The sequence below is a fragment of the Grammomys surdaster genome, unplaced genomic scaffold (assembly GCF_004785775.1).
Source record: "Grammomys surdaster isolate TR1022 unplaced genomic scaffold, NIH_TR_1.0 220, whole genome shotgun sequence".
In the NCBI taxonomy this organism is placed as follows: Eukaryota; Metazoa; Chordata; class Mammalia; order Rodentia; family Muridae; genus Grammomys; species Grammomys surdaster.
Genome location: NW_021604665.1, coordinates 16,646,577 through 16,661,636, shown reverse-complemented (window position 1 = coordinate 16,661,636; position 15,060 = coordinate 16,646,577). Strand labels below are relative to the sequence as shown.

The 15,060-nt window shown below is 42.6% G+C and overlaps 1 protein-coding gene across 1 annotated transcript in view; it reads right to left on the bottom strand.

The window, feature by feature from the left end:
• The window catches only part of Edem1 (ER degradation enhancing alpha-mannosidase like protein 1), a 30,835-nt gene that overhangs the window by 9,942 nt on the left and 5,833 nt on the right, over window positions 1-15,060 (bottom strand). The window contains exons 2-8 of the mRNA XM_028773001.1: window positions 12,787-12,859; window positions 8,484-8,587; window positions 7,216-7,387; window positions 5,161-5,344; window positions 3,307-3,481; window positions 1,822-1,942; window positions 1,056-1,226 (exon numbers count right to left, since the gene is read on the bottom strand). Of these exons, the coding sequence (XP_028628834.1) occupies window positions 1,056-1,226; window positions 1,822-1,942; window positions 3,307-3,481; window positions 5,161-5,344; window positions 7,216-7,387; window positions 8,484-8,587; window positions 12,787-12,859 (1,000 nt within the window). The remainder of the gene's footprint in view (window positions 1-1,055; window positions 1,227-1,821; window positions 1,943-3,306; window positions 3,482-5,160; window positions 5,345-7,215; window positions 7,388-8,483; window positions 8,588-12,786; window positions 12,860-15,060) is intronic.

The window sequence follows — 15,060 nt, the reverse complement described above, 5'->3', positions numbered from 1 at the left end:
GAGAGGTAGAATCTCTTGGGAACTGTGTAGAAGCATCACCTGTCAATAAAAAGCTGATGGTCTATTAGCAAAAGGTAGGAACCGGAGAGATAATCAGGCGGGAACAGTCTCCACTCATGGTCTGAGTAGATGGATGTATGAAACTGAGGAGAGGTAACCCATGTGGCGCACATAGAATAAAATAAATAGGCTATATAAGTTATGAGCTACTTAGGGAATAAGCCCTAGCTTATGGCCTAGGCATTACTCATAAATTATTGAGTCTCAGAGTTGTTATTTGGGAACTGGACAGGGGTAGAAAAGACTTCAGTTACACGCACGCACACACGCACGAACACATATATCCTCATGCTTGCACAGATCCTATTTTTTCAACCTAAACGCACTGACCTCTAGTTCAGTATAATTTATTTTAACAAACATAAAGCATGGAATCCTACCAGGAGAAGGAGGGTCCTCTGTAAGGATGAGGGTCCGTGCACACTGCAGATGCCAACCTCATACCTACTAAGCTGCCTGAGTCACCTTCGTTTCCCATGATGGGTTTGTGACTGTGCAAGTATATGTAGAGCATGGGAAAGGTTTGTGTATCAGGTTTCGTCTGTCAGAGACATCTCACAGCACCAGTTCCTCTTTTACTACAGTAATAGCATAAAATAAATCCCTCTTAAGAAAGAAAGAAAGAAAGAAAGAAAGAAAGAAAGAAAGAAAGAAAGAAAGAAAGAGAGAGAAAGAGAGAGAGAGAGAGAGAGAGAGAGAGAGAAAGAGAAGCAAGCAAGAAAGAAATTTTGTGTCAATACTTTTTTGCAAACCAGAAAACTGAAACAAACAAAAAAATACCCTCACCCAGCTCCAGCTCCCACAAGAGTTCTTTGGTCAAACAAATCCAAATCTGGAAAACACTAAAAGATTCCATCTTCCCTTGAGCATTTAAAGATAAGAAAAATAAAGCCCATACTTGTAGACACTTTCTCCATCCTACAGAATCAACAGAAATAGGCAGAAATAGAAGAGTCACTATGCAACAGCAAGCCACTGCTCAATGAACTCATTACCTGGTAGAGGAGATACGTGGACTCCACCAACTCTGGTCTCAGAGGGTAGAAGAGAACATCAGGGGCCTGGAGTTGCCAGTTATAGCGCTCAGGGAGGGCCCCATACCGTTTCCATATGGCATAGTAGAAGGCATGTAAGCAGATGGCATCTTCCACATCCCCTATCAGAACCTAGAAAGATAATACAGGCAAATTATCGAAAATCCCAAGCAGATTTCCAAGTCTAGGGACTGATTTCACAGAGGATCAAGATGTGCTAGCAACCTCCCAAACCCAAAGGAGCCAGAGAATGCTGAAAAAAGAGAGGGGGCTTTCCCAATAATAATCTCAATCAATCTCTCTCTCTCTCTCTCTCTCTCTCTCTCTCTCTCTCTCTCTCTCTCTCTCGCCCCCCCCCTTCCCTCCCCCTCCTCTGTGTGTGTGTATGTGTGTGTGTGTGTCTCTATCTGTCTGTCTGTCTGTCTGTCTCTGGCATATGTACACATTTACGTTTGCTCATGCTTATACTTGAAGGCTGAAGTAGGATGCTGTCACTCCCTACCTTACTCTCTGGAGCTAGGCTAGCAACAGTAAACCCTCACTGAACTTCTCATCTCTGTGCCCTGCCCACTCCTCTCCCCCAGCCCTGGAATGACGGGCATGCTGCCACCACCGTCCTTTTAGGTGAGTGCAGAAGATTTGAACTCAGGTCTGCAGGTTCATACAGCAACATTCTTCCCCACTGAGCCGTCTCCCCAGCCCTTCTCAATACATCCTTGCAAAATACCTGCAGTCCAGGGAAGAAAGCCTGCAGAGAGTCAATCCAGGTGTTCATGAGCTGCCCACTGAACATGTTCACGTTGACATAAAGTGGTGGGTCTCCTTCTCCTTCATTGCAGGCTTCCCGGCTGTGGACCCAGAGCACAGGCTCACTTTGTCCTTGTGCTTTGCTGAAGCAAAATCAATGCTAACTTTTCCCCAACTCCTTCCTTAAGTCTTTGGCAGTAAGACTGCCTGTCTATACAAGAACCTAGTTCTAAATATATCGCTTGTAGAATATCAAAACGTCATTACATTTACAGAAAGCACTTTGACATCAGGGTTTCAGAACAGTGACATGTAACAGAACTGGTCTGTGCTGGCCTTGACCCAAGCAGGGATACATGTTTATTCTGTTTAGTCTCTTCTCTGGTACAGAGAGAACACAGTACTGTGTTGCTGGTTTTTTGTTTTTTGTTTTTTGTTTTTTAAAAGGCCTGTGGAGATGCATCAAGGCCTGAGAGCTTTCTACTCGATTTAAATTCAGTATTTTGTAAAGCTAAAATGAGCTGGGCACAGTGGTGAATGCCTGTAATCATCACACTCAGGAGTGAGGCAGGAGGACAGCAAGCCTCAGAAGGCAGAGCACACTTCAGCAAAAAGTAGTGAAACTGCAACGCCAGAGGAAATTAGCATAGTCTCTACACAGCAATGGCATTCAAGATCACAGCAATCCACACTTGGGAGATTCTGAGGATTGTCTGAGCACACAACTAACAGAGCTGTAGCAACAATTACTCTCCAACGCCTCACACTAAGGAAGAGAACACAGAGAAAAGCAAAGTGGCAGCTTTAGCCAAAAGCCTTACACAGTTTTTGCAAGAGTTTTATTGTCTACATGTGCATTCAAGCATATACATATGGATGCCTAGATAGGCCAGAAGGAGGCATCAGATACCCTGGACTGGAGTTTAGGAGGTTGTAAGCCACCACATAACACAGAAACTAAACTTGGGTTCTCTGTAAAAGCCTTTGCCAGATGTGGCTCCAGCACTTGGAAAGCAGACATGAGAGAACTGCTGCAGATCTGAGTCCAAATGAATTCCAGGCCAGACAGGGTTCTCCAGCGACACTCCACCCTCAACATTTTTAAACTCAAGGAAGACATTTGGCAAGAAAGGTTACAGAGTGAAGATGCTTCACGGTATCTGATGCCTCCTTCTGGCCTATCTAGGCATCCATATGTATATGCTTGAATGCACATGTAGACAATAAAACTCTTCACTCTGAACATCGAGCCTGAACAACTGGATTCCATTCCTGTGCTAATACAGTAGGAGAGAACCAACTCCTGCACACTGTCCCTCTGACCTCCACACATCTGCCCCTCTCCAAAAACAATACTACATCATCATCATCATCATCATCATACATTTTTCAGATTAAAAGAGAGCTGGGCAGGAACATTTCTAAACATACTGCATGGCAAAGAAGCAATTTCAGGGACACACACCCTCTTCGCAGGTAGCTCTGGATGCTCTGATATGCCGCATTAAACATATCTAGATCTTCTTTCTCTCCAAAAAGAATGTAAGATTTCAAGAGGTATTCATAGAAGGAGTCCAGCCCAGCACCCAAGCCACTCTGCTTTCCAACCCAATGGCCTGTCTGGATGTTCACAACATTGCCTGTGGAAACAAACAAACAAACAGGCGCTTAGGTCTCAACCACAGCAGGAGGATTAAGGGTATGGCCCTCCTACTTCTGTCTCCCTGCTTCACAGCATCCCCATTCCTGTCAGGTATGAGGAATGGGTACGTAAGCCTAATTTTTTTTTTTAACTGGTTTTATCAGTAACTTGGGAAACAGAAAGATCATTCTATAGTACTCGGGTGTATGTGCATGTGTGCATGCAAACAGTACTTAGCCACAGATGGAAATGGGGATAAACATGAAAAAAATAAACAACCCAACAGTTTGCTTTTCCACAGTGGTAATGCATTTCAAAACCCAAAGGCGTATTCACAGCCTTTTACCCCATATTCTCATTCCTTACAATTTGTCCTGAAAATAGTGCTTATAAAAGCAAAAGGTCAGCACTGGGGACACAGATCAGTGAGAGAAGAGCTGCCTAACACACGCAAGGTCCTGAGTTCTAACGCCATAAAAAATAACCAGGTGTGGCAGTGCCAGGGGTAAATGGTGAGCAGTTAAGGGTCATTTGGGGCTACACAGAAAGTGGAAGCCAGATGCTACATAGCAAGACTTTTATAGGAAAAAAAACTGTACAGTTTTGAAGACTGGTAACTATGAAAGCAAGGCAACAACCTGGAAACATCAGACTCATCTGCCGTGTGCATCCAGCACAGAAACTTGGTTTCTATCAGTGTGTGTAATACAAAAAGTCACAGGAGTTAACTCATGAAAGCTGAGTAGTCAACCATGCTGAGACAAGGTCTCACTACACAACCCAGGCTAGCCTCAGACTCACCCTAATTCCTGCCTCAGCCTCCAGTATGCTATATTCACAGGTGTGTCACCATATTCAGCCTGAGTGGCTTTATTTCTACTATTGCTATTCATTATATATATAAAGTTTGCAGATCAATTTCAGAAGACAGAAAGTACTTTTAAAAACCTTTTATAAATAAGCCAATATGGTCCCCAAAAAAACAAGTTATTTCCAGATGCCAAAAAGAAAATATGTCCCAATAAGACAATTTTATGATGTTAAAAACCCATTTTAAAACAACACTGTGAGTTAGCAAAATTTGGGTAGCTACCAATGATGGATGCCATGATGAATACATAGAAGATATTATTTGTTATTATGTCTACTGCTAATGCTTAAAACTTTCTATAACAAGTTTTAAATATCTTGACTAAATACTCTCGAGGGGGAAATCTAATACATGTTTCATCTAGGGTTGCACTATTGGATTGTTTTTTTGCTGTTGTTTTGTTTTGTTTTGTTTTATTTAAGGAGGAAGCCTTTACAGCCAGAGATGCTAAATTCCTGTATTTTTAGAACCTTATATTGAAAGCAATAAAGTTTGCCTCTGAGACAGTTCTTTTTATGGCATTTCTATTAACAATAATTTCCAATGAAATATACCAAGGGATACAAACTGAGGGGGCTCTTAACAGCTAAACTATTATCTTCCATCAAACCTTAAAACTTCACACTAAGCACAAGGCCATATGAAGAAACTGAACCCATTATGCACCAGTGGCTGCTGCTGGAGTTATCAATTTTCAGATCCAGTGCAGTGGTACAGGGAAGATGAAGTAACATGGAGAGTAACAGGAAGGAGGAGGAAAGGGGACCAAAGGCTGTACAGACCAACTGACAGCAGAGGGGTCCCACCTAATAACCCTGTATCGTTGCTCCGAAGGTTCCAGAGGGCTTTCACAGCTCGTCTAGCAACCCACTCAAAAGTGGAATCCCCCAGCAGCCGGCTCAGAATCCCAAATTCCACCAGGAGAGAGCCAGCCCCCGCCGTGCAGGTCTCATTATTGCTGTCAGGAGGAACACCCGTCTTCAGATTCACCTGCAGTGGGAAGAATCAAAAGCTGTGTAGAAGGCCTAAGGATGTTAAACAACTACCCCAGCACTTGGGAGGCCAAGGCAGAAGGGTCAGAAGTTGGGGGCCAGCCTGGCTACAGAGCAAGTTCAAGGCCAGCCTCAGCTCATAACAAGATCTCAATCTAAAAATAAATAAATAAATAAAAAAGTAGCAAAACTTAAAAATTCACAGTGCTGAAAAGTTACACCATGAGTATGACACTAGGCTAATGACCCAGGCTCACTGCCACTCAGTCACTACTTGTCATGTTACACTCAACCAACAAAACAGTAAGACTAGAGTCCATCATCTTTTTTTTTTTTTCTTTTTGGTTTTTTGAGACAGGATTTCTCTGTGTAGCCCAGGCTGTCCTGGAACTCACTCTGTAGACCAGGCTTGCCTCAAACTCAGAAATCCGCCTGCCTCTGCCTCCCAAGTGCTGGGATTAAAGGCATGTGCCACCACTGTCTTGTCCATCATCTTATTATAACATTATTCATTAATCCACCTCTTTCTGCCAAGTGTCCTTCAAGATTACAGAAGCACCAACCAAGCTCAAGGGTGTTTTGAATAAAAATGTCCCACAAAGGCTCATGATAATAATAGGGCCGTTGAACAGTCAGTGGAGCTGTTGCATGAGCTTCAGGAGCCTCTGAGAGGTACAACCTTGCTGGAGGAAGAGCATCATTAGGAGTGAGTGGGCTTTGAGGGTTTACAGCCTCATCCTACTTCCTGTGTGAAGTAAGATCAGTCAGCTTCCTGCTCCTGCTACCTGCGCCATTCCTTCCCTGACATTTCCAACTCTCCTAGAGCCATGGGCTACAATACACTCTTCTGCTAAGTCGTTTTAGGTCCTGGTGTTTCATCACAGCATCAGGAGAAACTAACATGAGGTTACAGACAAATACAAGCTATGAATGGCTTCTAACTTCAAGGAGTGTCTAAAGACTCACTCTTCAGCAAACAGAAACAACTGTTAGACTGGGAAAGAAGCAGAAGCTCAGCCACAGTATGACAGCCGGTTTCATCATGGAGGTCCTGTGGTCTGGCATTTCTCCCTGGATACCTCAAAGGCTAACACAATTCCCAGAGGAGTTATCTGGCTTGCTAAATCAGATGCCGCAAATATACAATCTCACTCTAGCATCTAATTGGCTGGTTCTGCAGGCTTCACTTCACAGGCACAGGAAGCATTCAAATGAACATTCACTGAACTCTTCCAACACATGAGGACTGTTAGGAAACACATCCAAGTCAGAAATGACGAAATATTCTCTATCCTGTCTAGTAAGAGAAAATGCAAACAACACATAAATGGTGAACATGGTTCTTCAAGGCAAAAGGCTAACTGCTCTGTTACTGTGTGTTTAGCACACAGAAGGCACTCAGTAAATGCTGAAACATATTTTAAAAATTAATATTATGGGGTGGGAGAGATGACTCAGTGGTTAAGAGCACTGGCTGCTCTTCCAGAGAACCTGGTTCAATTCCCACCACCTACATGGCAGTGCACAACTGTCTGTGACTCCAATTACCTCGCACAGACATGCAGGAAGAACATCGATGCAGAGTTTTTAAAAATGACATTATGTTTGGGACCAAATCCTCTCCAAGGCTGTCGCTCGTTTCTTATAGCCAGGCCCATCCCTTTTATAAGAGTCTTAACTCAAGAACACAGTGAACTGTGAACCACAAAGGAACACGGCAGCCAGGTCTAGTAACTCATGCCTGCAATGCTAACACCTGGAAGGCCGAGGCAAGAAAACTACAAGTTCAAGGCCAGCCTGAGCTACATGGCACAAAGCCATTTTTCAAAAACAGAAAAAAAAAAAAAATGGAACAAAGCTGTCACTTACCCGAGGATAGGGGATCCCTGTCTTGGTGTTTTCAAAAGCTGGAAGGAGCCGCACTGCCAGGTCATGGGCCATGTACAACAACTCGTTATCATAATCCTCAATTGTCATGTCACCAAAGGGCTGTCTGGAGTCAGTTATTATTCTGTGAGCAGAAAGGAGGCTTCCCAGAACCCTAATAGCAGGAAAATAATAATAACAATAATAATAATTGTAATAATAACAACAACAATAAAAGCATGTTCTTACAAGTGTACAGAATCCAGTTTACAAAGATAAAACATGATTCTACTTTTCAGGATCCAAGCTGCCTGGGGAAGGACCTGATTCAGTGTCCTCCTATAGTCCTCTCTGGCTCTAAGTAACTAATTCTCAGCTCACTGCATTGCACACAAAAAGAAGGGGAAGCAGTCATTCAAGATAACTTGGGATACCACCTAAGGCACTAATTTCTTAATCTTAGGGTATTAAGAAAAGGAACTATGTAACTTGCTCAGGTCTGACTGCCTGGAGACTGATGAACAGCTCCTGTGTGTGGTGAGACAATATGGGGAGGAAAATGAAAAAGTGGAGGATTCTGAGAAACAGGAGGCAACCCTCTTAGATTTATGGCCTTGTAGATACATAAATGTCCCATCACAATTATTTAAAAAGGACCGCAACATTTTTCAAATGATTTATCTTTTTCTTGTTTTAGAATAAATAATTTTATAACTTTAATTTCAACGTTCAAATCTGGATCTGGATTGTTGTGTAGCAATATAATTTTATTTAAACAGGAAAAGAGCCAACTTTTTCATCCTAAAGAAATCCAGGCACAAAACTGGGTATAGGCCGAGTCCACCATATTTAGCAAAGAGTGGGTAATAAATGAAAACCATATAAGAATAAAAGACATCAAAAGAGCAAGCAGTGGTTTGTTTGGTTTTTTTTTTGTGTGTGTGTGAATGGAGAGATGCAAAACTCCACTAAAACCATAAATGAGGATTCTGGAGGCAGTAAACGAGGAAATTAGAAAGGACATGATCGGAGTCAGGGGCCGTGCATCTGAGGGGCATCTCCGTTATGTTCCCACTATAATGTGTGTCTCTGTGCAGTTCAAACTGTGATGACACGCACACATCAAAACTACAAGTTTCTATATGTATGAACATAAATAATACATGTGGAGTCCATACCCATGCGGAGTCTGGCGGAAATACCCTCAGGGGAATTAAATCCCTTCCCCACACACCTAAGAAGTCTTCAATCCATTTCATGTGCTACTTTACCTTATCGTGGCCTCAAAGACTTGGACTGTGGAATCTTTGTCAAATGAAACAGTGTTGATCACTAACTTGACTGCCTTCTGGAACTCGGATGAATTTCCCATTATCTTTAAACAGAGGAACACAAAACATTACAGCAGCTTGAAATTGACACTGAAGCAGTGGCCAGCCGCTGTGTCTTTGTATCTGTACTGCCTATGGCTTTGCCACAGTGGGAATGGAAACCAAAGTCATTTCTTGCATTATACTCCAGGACAGACAGCAAGCCTGTCTCCTATCATTCACTCAAGGGTCCAGTCCCCAAGGAGCACAACTGTGTGAAAAACACGCACAGAACCAATCCCTGGGATGTCTGGTCTTCCCATTCCCCTCTCGCCCAAGCTCTGAGCTGACTCTTATTTGCAGACAGTTTCTAAAAAGTTATGGAATGGGAGAAAATAAGTCAGAAAAACAAAACATGATTCTATCTCTGCTTCACAAAAAAAATCCAAGACATCTGCAAAATTAATCGACCTTGCCTGTCATCCAGATGTGCGAGGATTTTGAGAAATGGTATTAACAAAACAGCCTAAAATCAGTGACACAGGCCTTGGTGGTTCCGTGGAGAAACGCACTTGACATGCAAGCCTGACTGAGAGCCTGAGCTCAGGTTCCCGAATCCATGTAAAAAGACAGCACAGTCTGCCTCTGATCTCCACACAAATGTGAGATCCCAGAACTCATGTAAAAAGACAGCAGAGTTTGCTCTCTGGTCTCCACACGAATGTTGTTGCACATGCTTGCCCTCACACACAAACATGTACACACATGTACAGAAAAATAAATCAATACATAGGATACGAAAATGAAATACAAAAACTACCAGCTCTATGTACTATTTAAAAATTAATGTGACATGTGTTGATACAATATGACAGTGAGCTAGTCCCTTCTAAAAGAGAAAAACCATCACAAAATGCTATAGTTTAACCTACGTGGAAGTGATTTGATTTCACCCATATTTTAAAATCATTTTTCTTATGGTCATACACATATACCTCAATAAACAAATAAGTGGAGAAATAGAGAATAACGTGAAGGAGAAATGATTCTTCAGACAGTCCTTCTTTGGGGTGTGCCTTATCACTTACAATACTGATTGCTCTGTGTTTCTCAAGTCATATTTGCTTGGGTATAGAGCAGACTCAGGCATTCTGTTCTCAGTTTTCCTTTTTAAAAGATCATGCAACCTTGTTCTGGTTGCATGCAATGGTCCAGAGACTCTTTTCCTCTGGGGATTCTTGCAGCTTATCTGCAAACATCTGTTGAAAATGCTAACAAAAAAGGAAAACCTCAATTTAAGAAACACATGAGAAATGAGCCAACACACTAGCATGTTCAAGCTATTCTTCTCTGAAAAACCACAGAAATAGGTCTGTTTCCTCACAGATGTTCTCTACGAACAGTATCTGTGCACCTGCAAGGCTACTATGATCTCAGATCAAGCTGGGGAAGGTGATGAAATCTAGGCACACCAAATTACACCTTGTAATATAATGCATTTCATTAGATAGCCAGTAAGTACAAAGTAACAAGGGCACAGAATCGCATGGGCCTGAGAAAGACTGACTGGACAGAGGAGGGGCTTCTCAGAATCTTGAAAATGCTGAAGTACAGCTCCAACCTCTAATTCTAGCACTCTGGAGACTGAGGCATAAAGATGGTCATCAGCTGGAGACTCTGCCTCAAAGAACAAAATACTCGCCTTGTGTGTCCTGGGATTAATCTCCAAATCCACCAAAACAAACAAACAAACATGACATATGCCTGTAAACACATCACTTGCAGGCTGAGGCAAGAAGACTGCTACAAGTTTAAGGCCTTCCTGAACCTTATTGTTGAGACCTTGTCTCAAAAATTAAATAAATAGGGCCAGGAAGTTGGCTCAGTAGATAAGGCTACTTGATACCAAGTTTGACAAATTGAGTTTGATCCCTGGAACCCAAATGGTAGGAGAGAACCAACTCCTACAAGCTACAAGCCATCCTATAACCTCCACTGACATGCTGTGTCATGAGCACACAAACAGACATACACACACAGGTACTAAATAAATGTTAATTTTTTTTAAATAACTTCTTTACCTCAACATAAAAGTTAAATAAATAAAATGTTGTGTGATGTGGATCTCTAATAGTCAGAATTTCTCCAGTTTGTTTGAGAACTATACTATTCAAGGGGTGTACCTTAGAATAGATGTTGGACAAAATTAGGTTAGATAATATTCACTTCAACAAAACTCTACAGTCGTACTATGTAGCACTTACTGTCAAGTGTGGGGGAGAGTACAACAAATACTAATGAGAGCATCTGGGTTTGTAGTAAGCAAGGGGGTAGAGAGACATAATGGGATGAACAGGAGTACTAGGGACGGTGAGCTTTCTTAAGCTGCACACGCACCTCCTGACTCTCCCTTCCCAGCAGCGGGCTGAGTCAGCCTCTCGCAGGCCCAGTGCGTTCGCATTAACTACACTGCACTTACTTGTCTGGGCACACTCTGAGAAGTGACGGTGGAGACTTAATGAGCAGCAATCATTCCAGAAGGAAATACTGGGAGGCTGAAAGTGCTCTGCAACTAGAGCCTAGAAGGAACCCAGCAGCCCTAGCAGAACCAGGGCCCAGTCCTCTTTCTGTTCCCCATAAAATGAAGGCACAAACATTACCACAGCTCTTTCCAAGTGCTGCAACTGTACTACTAGCAAAACACGAAAACACTGTGGTATAAACTTAGCTGCCTTATCCAATTCCAACTCCTACCTGACAGCTTTAAACATTTCTTGGTGACATTTAAAAGAATCAGATAAATTATTAAATACAGGACTTGATATAAGATGTAATAGCTTTCTAATGCTAAAGACGTCTCAGAGAGAACAGGCACAGGTTTGTGAAATTACTAAGGAGATGGCAGAACACTGGGAATGTGCCCTGGAAGCCATGCTCTGTGGTGCTATGCCATGATGCACATAACAGCCTAACATGTCCAGTATGGCTTATCACCTTCAGAACATGTGTTTGTTTCAAAGTCTCCAGCTTCTGAGGGTCAATGAGGGATGCCAAGGGACAAGAGATGTAAAAGCAGGTGCAGCTTGGTAGACCTTATCTGTCATAAACAAGGCAACACCAAGAAGCAGGAAATAACAAGTGTCTACAGAGAGGACCTCATGCATAGGAAGGCACCCTGCACAGATACCCCTGAGAAGCCAGTAGCTGGAAGCATTTTAGGGTAGCTTCTGACCCTGAAATCTTCTAGGTTTTGTTCTTGAAGTACTGTTACAATTTTAAAAGAAGAATGGTAGATTCCTAAAAAGGAGTTAACAGAAAATTACCCTTCAGAATGAACTGTGAGGAGAGAGCCTTTCATCTAAAGCCTTGATTTAAAGTGAGAGAGCAATCAGGAGAGACAGGTGCGTGTGCAGAGTAGGACAGGGTCCTAAAAGAAGAGACTAAACCACGGAGTTCCAGAAAACAAATAGAAGTTCTGAATCTTAAAGGCTCTTTGGGTTTGGGGCAAGCTTCATACTTCATAATTTAGCTTAGTCTGGTCTATGTACCAAGGGCACAGAGACAGACACTTAGGAGGAGCATAAACTTATCTTGCAGCTAGCTACACAAGGAGAAGCCACTGAGAGGTACACTATCCTTTTTTATAAACTCTACCCCAGAGAGAAAAAGGTGGCAGGAAAGTATGTCCTGATTTCTGGGAGAGACACATAAATGCTAGAAGGAGCAGATAGTGGTTTGAATGAGAAGTGTCTCCCATATGCTTATATATTGGAACACTTGATCCCCAGTTGTTGGTGCTGTTTGGACACCTTATGGGACCTCTAGGAGATGCAGCCTGTGGAGGACTGAATATCCAGCTTCCTGATCCAGCCACCATACCATGCCTTTCCCACCATTGAGGGCTACCCTGCGGAACCGTTAAACCAAAATAAACTCTCTTTCCCTAAACTTGTTCTTGGCCCTGGTGTTTCATCACAACAACAGGAAAGTAGTTAATACATCCTGTGATCTAATTGTTCAGGAAAAAAGGTTTTCTAAATGCTAGCCATGCATTTCTTCTCTACCTTTAAAGAAGAGCCACATGTCTGTCCCCTCACTTAACCCTCCATGCTTCTCCTTCCCATAAAGGTCATTAAAATAAATAACACTCATCAAAGCTTCTGAGTACAGCTCTTCCTGGAATTCCCATTCCTAGGGGAAATGAAGAAATACAATAAGCCCCTAAACACTTTATCTTAATTAAAGAAGAAAAGGCTGAACTTACTGCAAGTGTATCCAAGGCATCAACCAGAGTCAGAGAGTAATTCCCTAGGACATCATTGATGTTCAGATTTGAACTGAAAAAGAAAGAATTGAAATTAAACAAAGGCATGTTTTATTTAAAGTGAAACAGAAAAAAAAAGAGCATAAAAGGAAACACTCCTGAGGAACTAAAACTGCCAGCAGCGCTTATGATGCAGAAGTGGCTGTGGGCAGACGGCAAGGTAAAGAAGGCTTTCTCTCTCTAGAGAAGCAGTGTCTATGTGTACACAGGATGAGCAGCTCAGGACAGCAGAGACACGCGGACAGAGCAGTAGTGAGCAAACTCAAAAGAAGGCCAGAGATGGACGAGTCACTCACTCTCTGAGACAGTCTGTCAACAATCGCAGATCTTTAACCCTGTCTAACTTCAAAACTCTTAATTTCACAATCATTAGGAACTGAAGGAGGGATCCTGTCAGGTGACCTGGTATTTCTTCATTGCTCAAACTATGACACAATGAAAACTAATGCATCCAGGAAGGCTGGGCAAACAGTGAAAAAGACCTGGTGTAGTTGAAATTCACATCACAACTTCACCGTCTGTTCCCTGTCCTATTACCACAAAGCCAGAAAATGATTACAGAGGTTCAAAGGCAAACACAGTGATAGTAAAAGAAGAAATAAGTCAACTACTTAATGATCTCATTTACTAAAGACCAAAGTAAGAAGCCCTACTTTCATTTCCAGCCACAGACTCACTCACACGTGCTGTCCTCCATCTTGTCTGCATGCCACCTGCCCTGGCATCACCTAAGGGCCCTTGCCCTACTTCCTTCCTATGAACCAGGTTTTAAGGGCAGTACCCCACAGTTCTGGATGGCTTGGCCTGCTGTATCTCTTTAAAACGCCTCCTGGGGCTGCTAAGATGACTCATTGGGAAAGGCCCTTGATGCTGACTCTTGAATTCAATCCCCAGAACCCACATGGTAGAAAGAGAGCACTGACTTCCACATTACCCTCACCTGTATACAAGCACCGCAGCACACAGCACACACTATACACACTACACACACACACACACCCCTGCTGGGCTTCATTCAGCATGAAATGGAACTTAAATGAAGCAGCCACAAACAGTTTCCACATCTGACCTTATCTGAACCTTCCAGTGCTTCTCTTTTGTGTGTACAGGGCACTTACTGGAAGACAAAGAATGTTAAGCAAAGAACAAGTACCCAGAGCGGCTTCTGTAAGAACCACAGCAACTCGACAGCATCGCTAAAAAATTACACTTTTTTCTTTTACTTGATTCTCTAAAAAAATTTATATGATGCCAAAGGTGCTCTCAGGGTGAGCATTATGGACTCCAACAGGTCTCTCGGAGGCAGGGACAAACACACAGGAGTTACCAAGGGATGCAGGAGGGTCAAAGCAGACATCCTCACATTCAAGTCCTCAAGAACACTTGGATGTGTTTAAATATTTAACTACAGGCCTATGCTGCTCAGAAACAGAGTAAGTTCCAAACACTCACCTCACTAGGAAATCCCATATTGCTTAGCATCCCAAATGACAAGACTGAACAAAAACCCCATTATCACCTGGCATTCTGGCCCTCTCCTGAATTACTCCCTACTCTGTGGTAAAAGTCGCACCCTCTCCAGCTGCCCAGGGCTCATGGATGGCACTAATATTTAGCCACCATGTCCCTTTCCATGTTTACTGTGCTTGTTCTCTTAGTCCACACACAGGAAGGACACAGTGTTCAACTCCTGAAGAGCTGGGTACGCAGCCACTGGTAGAATGCTTGCCTTGCACGTTAAGACGCTCAGTTTGAAGCTCAGCACTGACCTTCTCCTACCCCCCCCAACAATAAATCTTCAACAACACTAGCCAAAGAGTCAGTAACAATTGGCAACTCTTACCAGAGTAGGTTTTCTTCAAAATGTATTTGTAATAATTGTGATAGTTCTTCTACTCTAGTCAGAAAATCCACTTAAAGGTCTAGAATGTTCACCAGAGCATTTTGAAATCTTTTCTACCAAATAATCCCATGTAAGTGGTTTGTCAAATCTCAACTCCCTCCTAATTCATTACATGTGAATGAAAGCTCTGGGCAATTTGTCCTTGGTGACACTGTGAAGTTCTCACTACCTCTATACAAACAAAAAAAGAAGGAAGAGGAGAAGGAAAAGGGGGAAGAAGAGAAAGAGAAAATGGAGATGGGGAGGGGAGGAAGAATACGAGGGTAAAGATGAAGACCACAGTGCCTGCTAGAAAATCTTTGACTATGTAA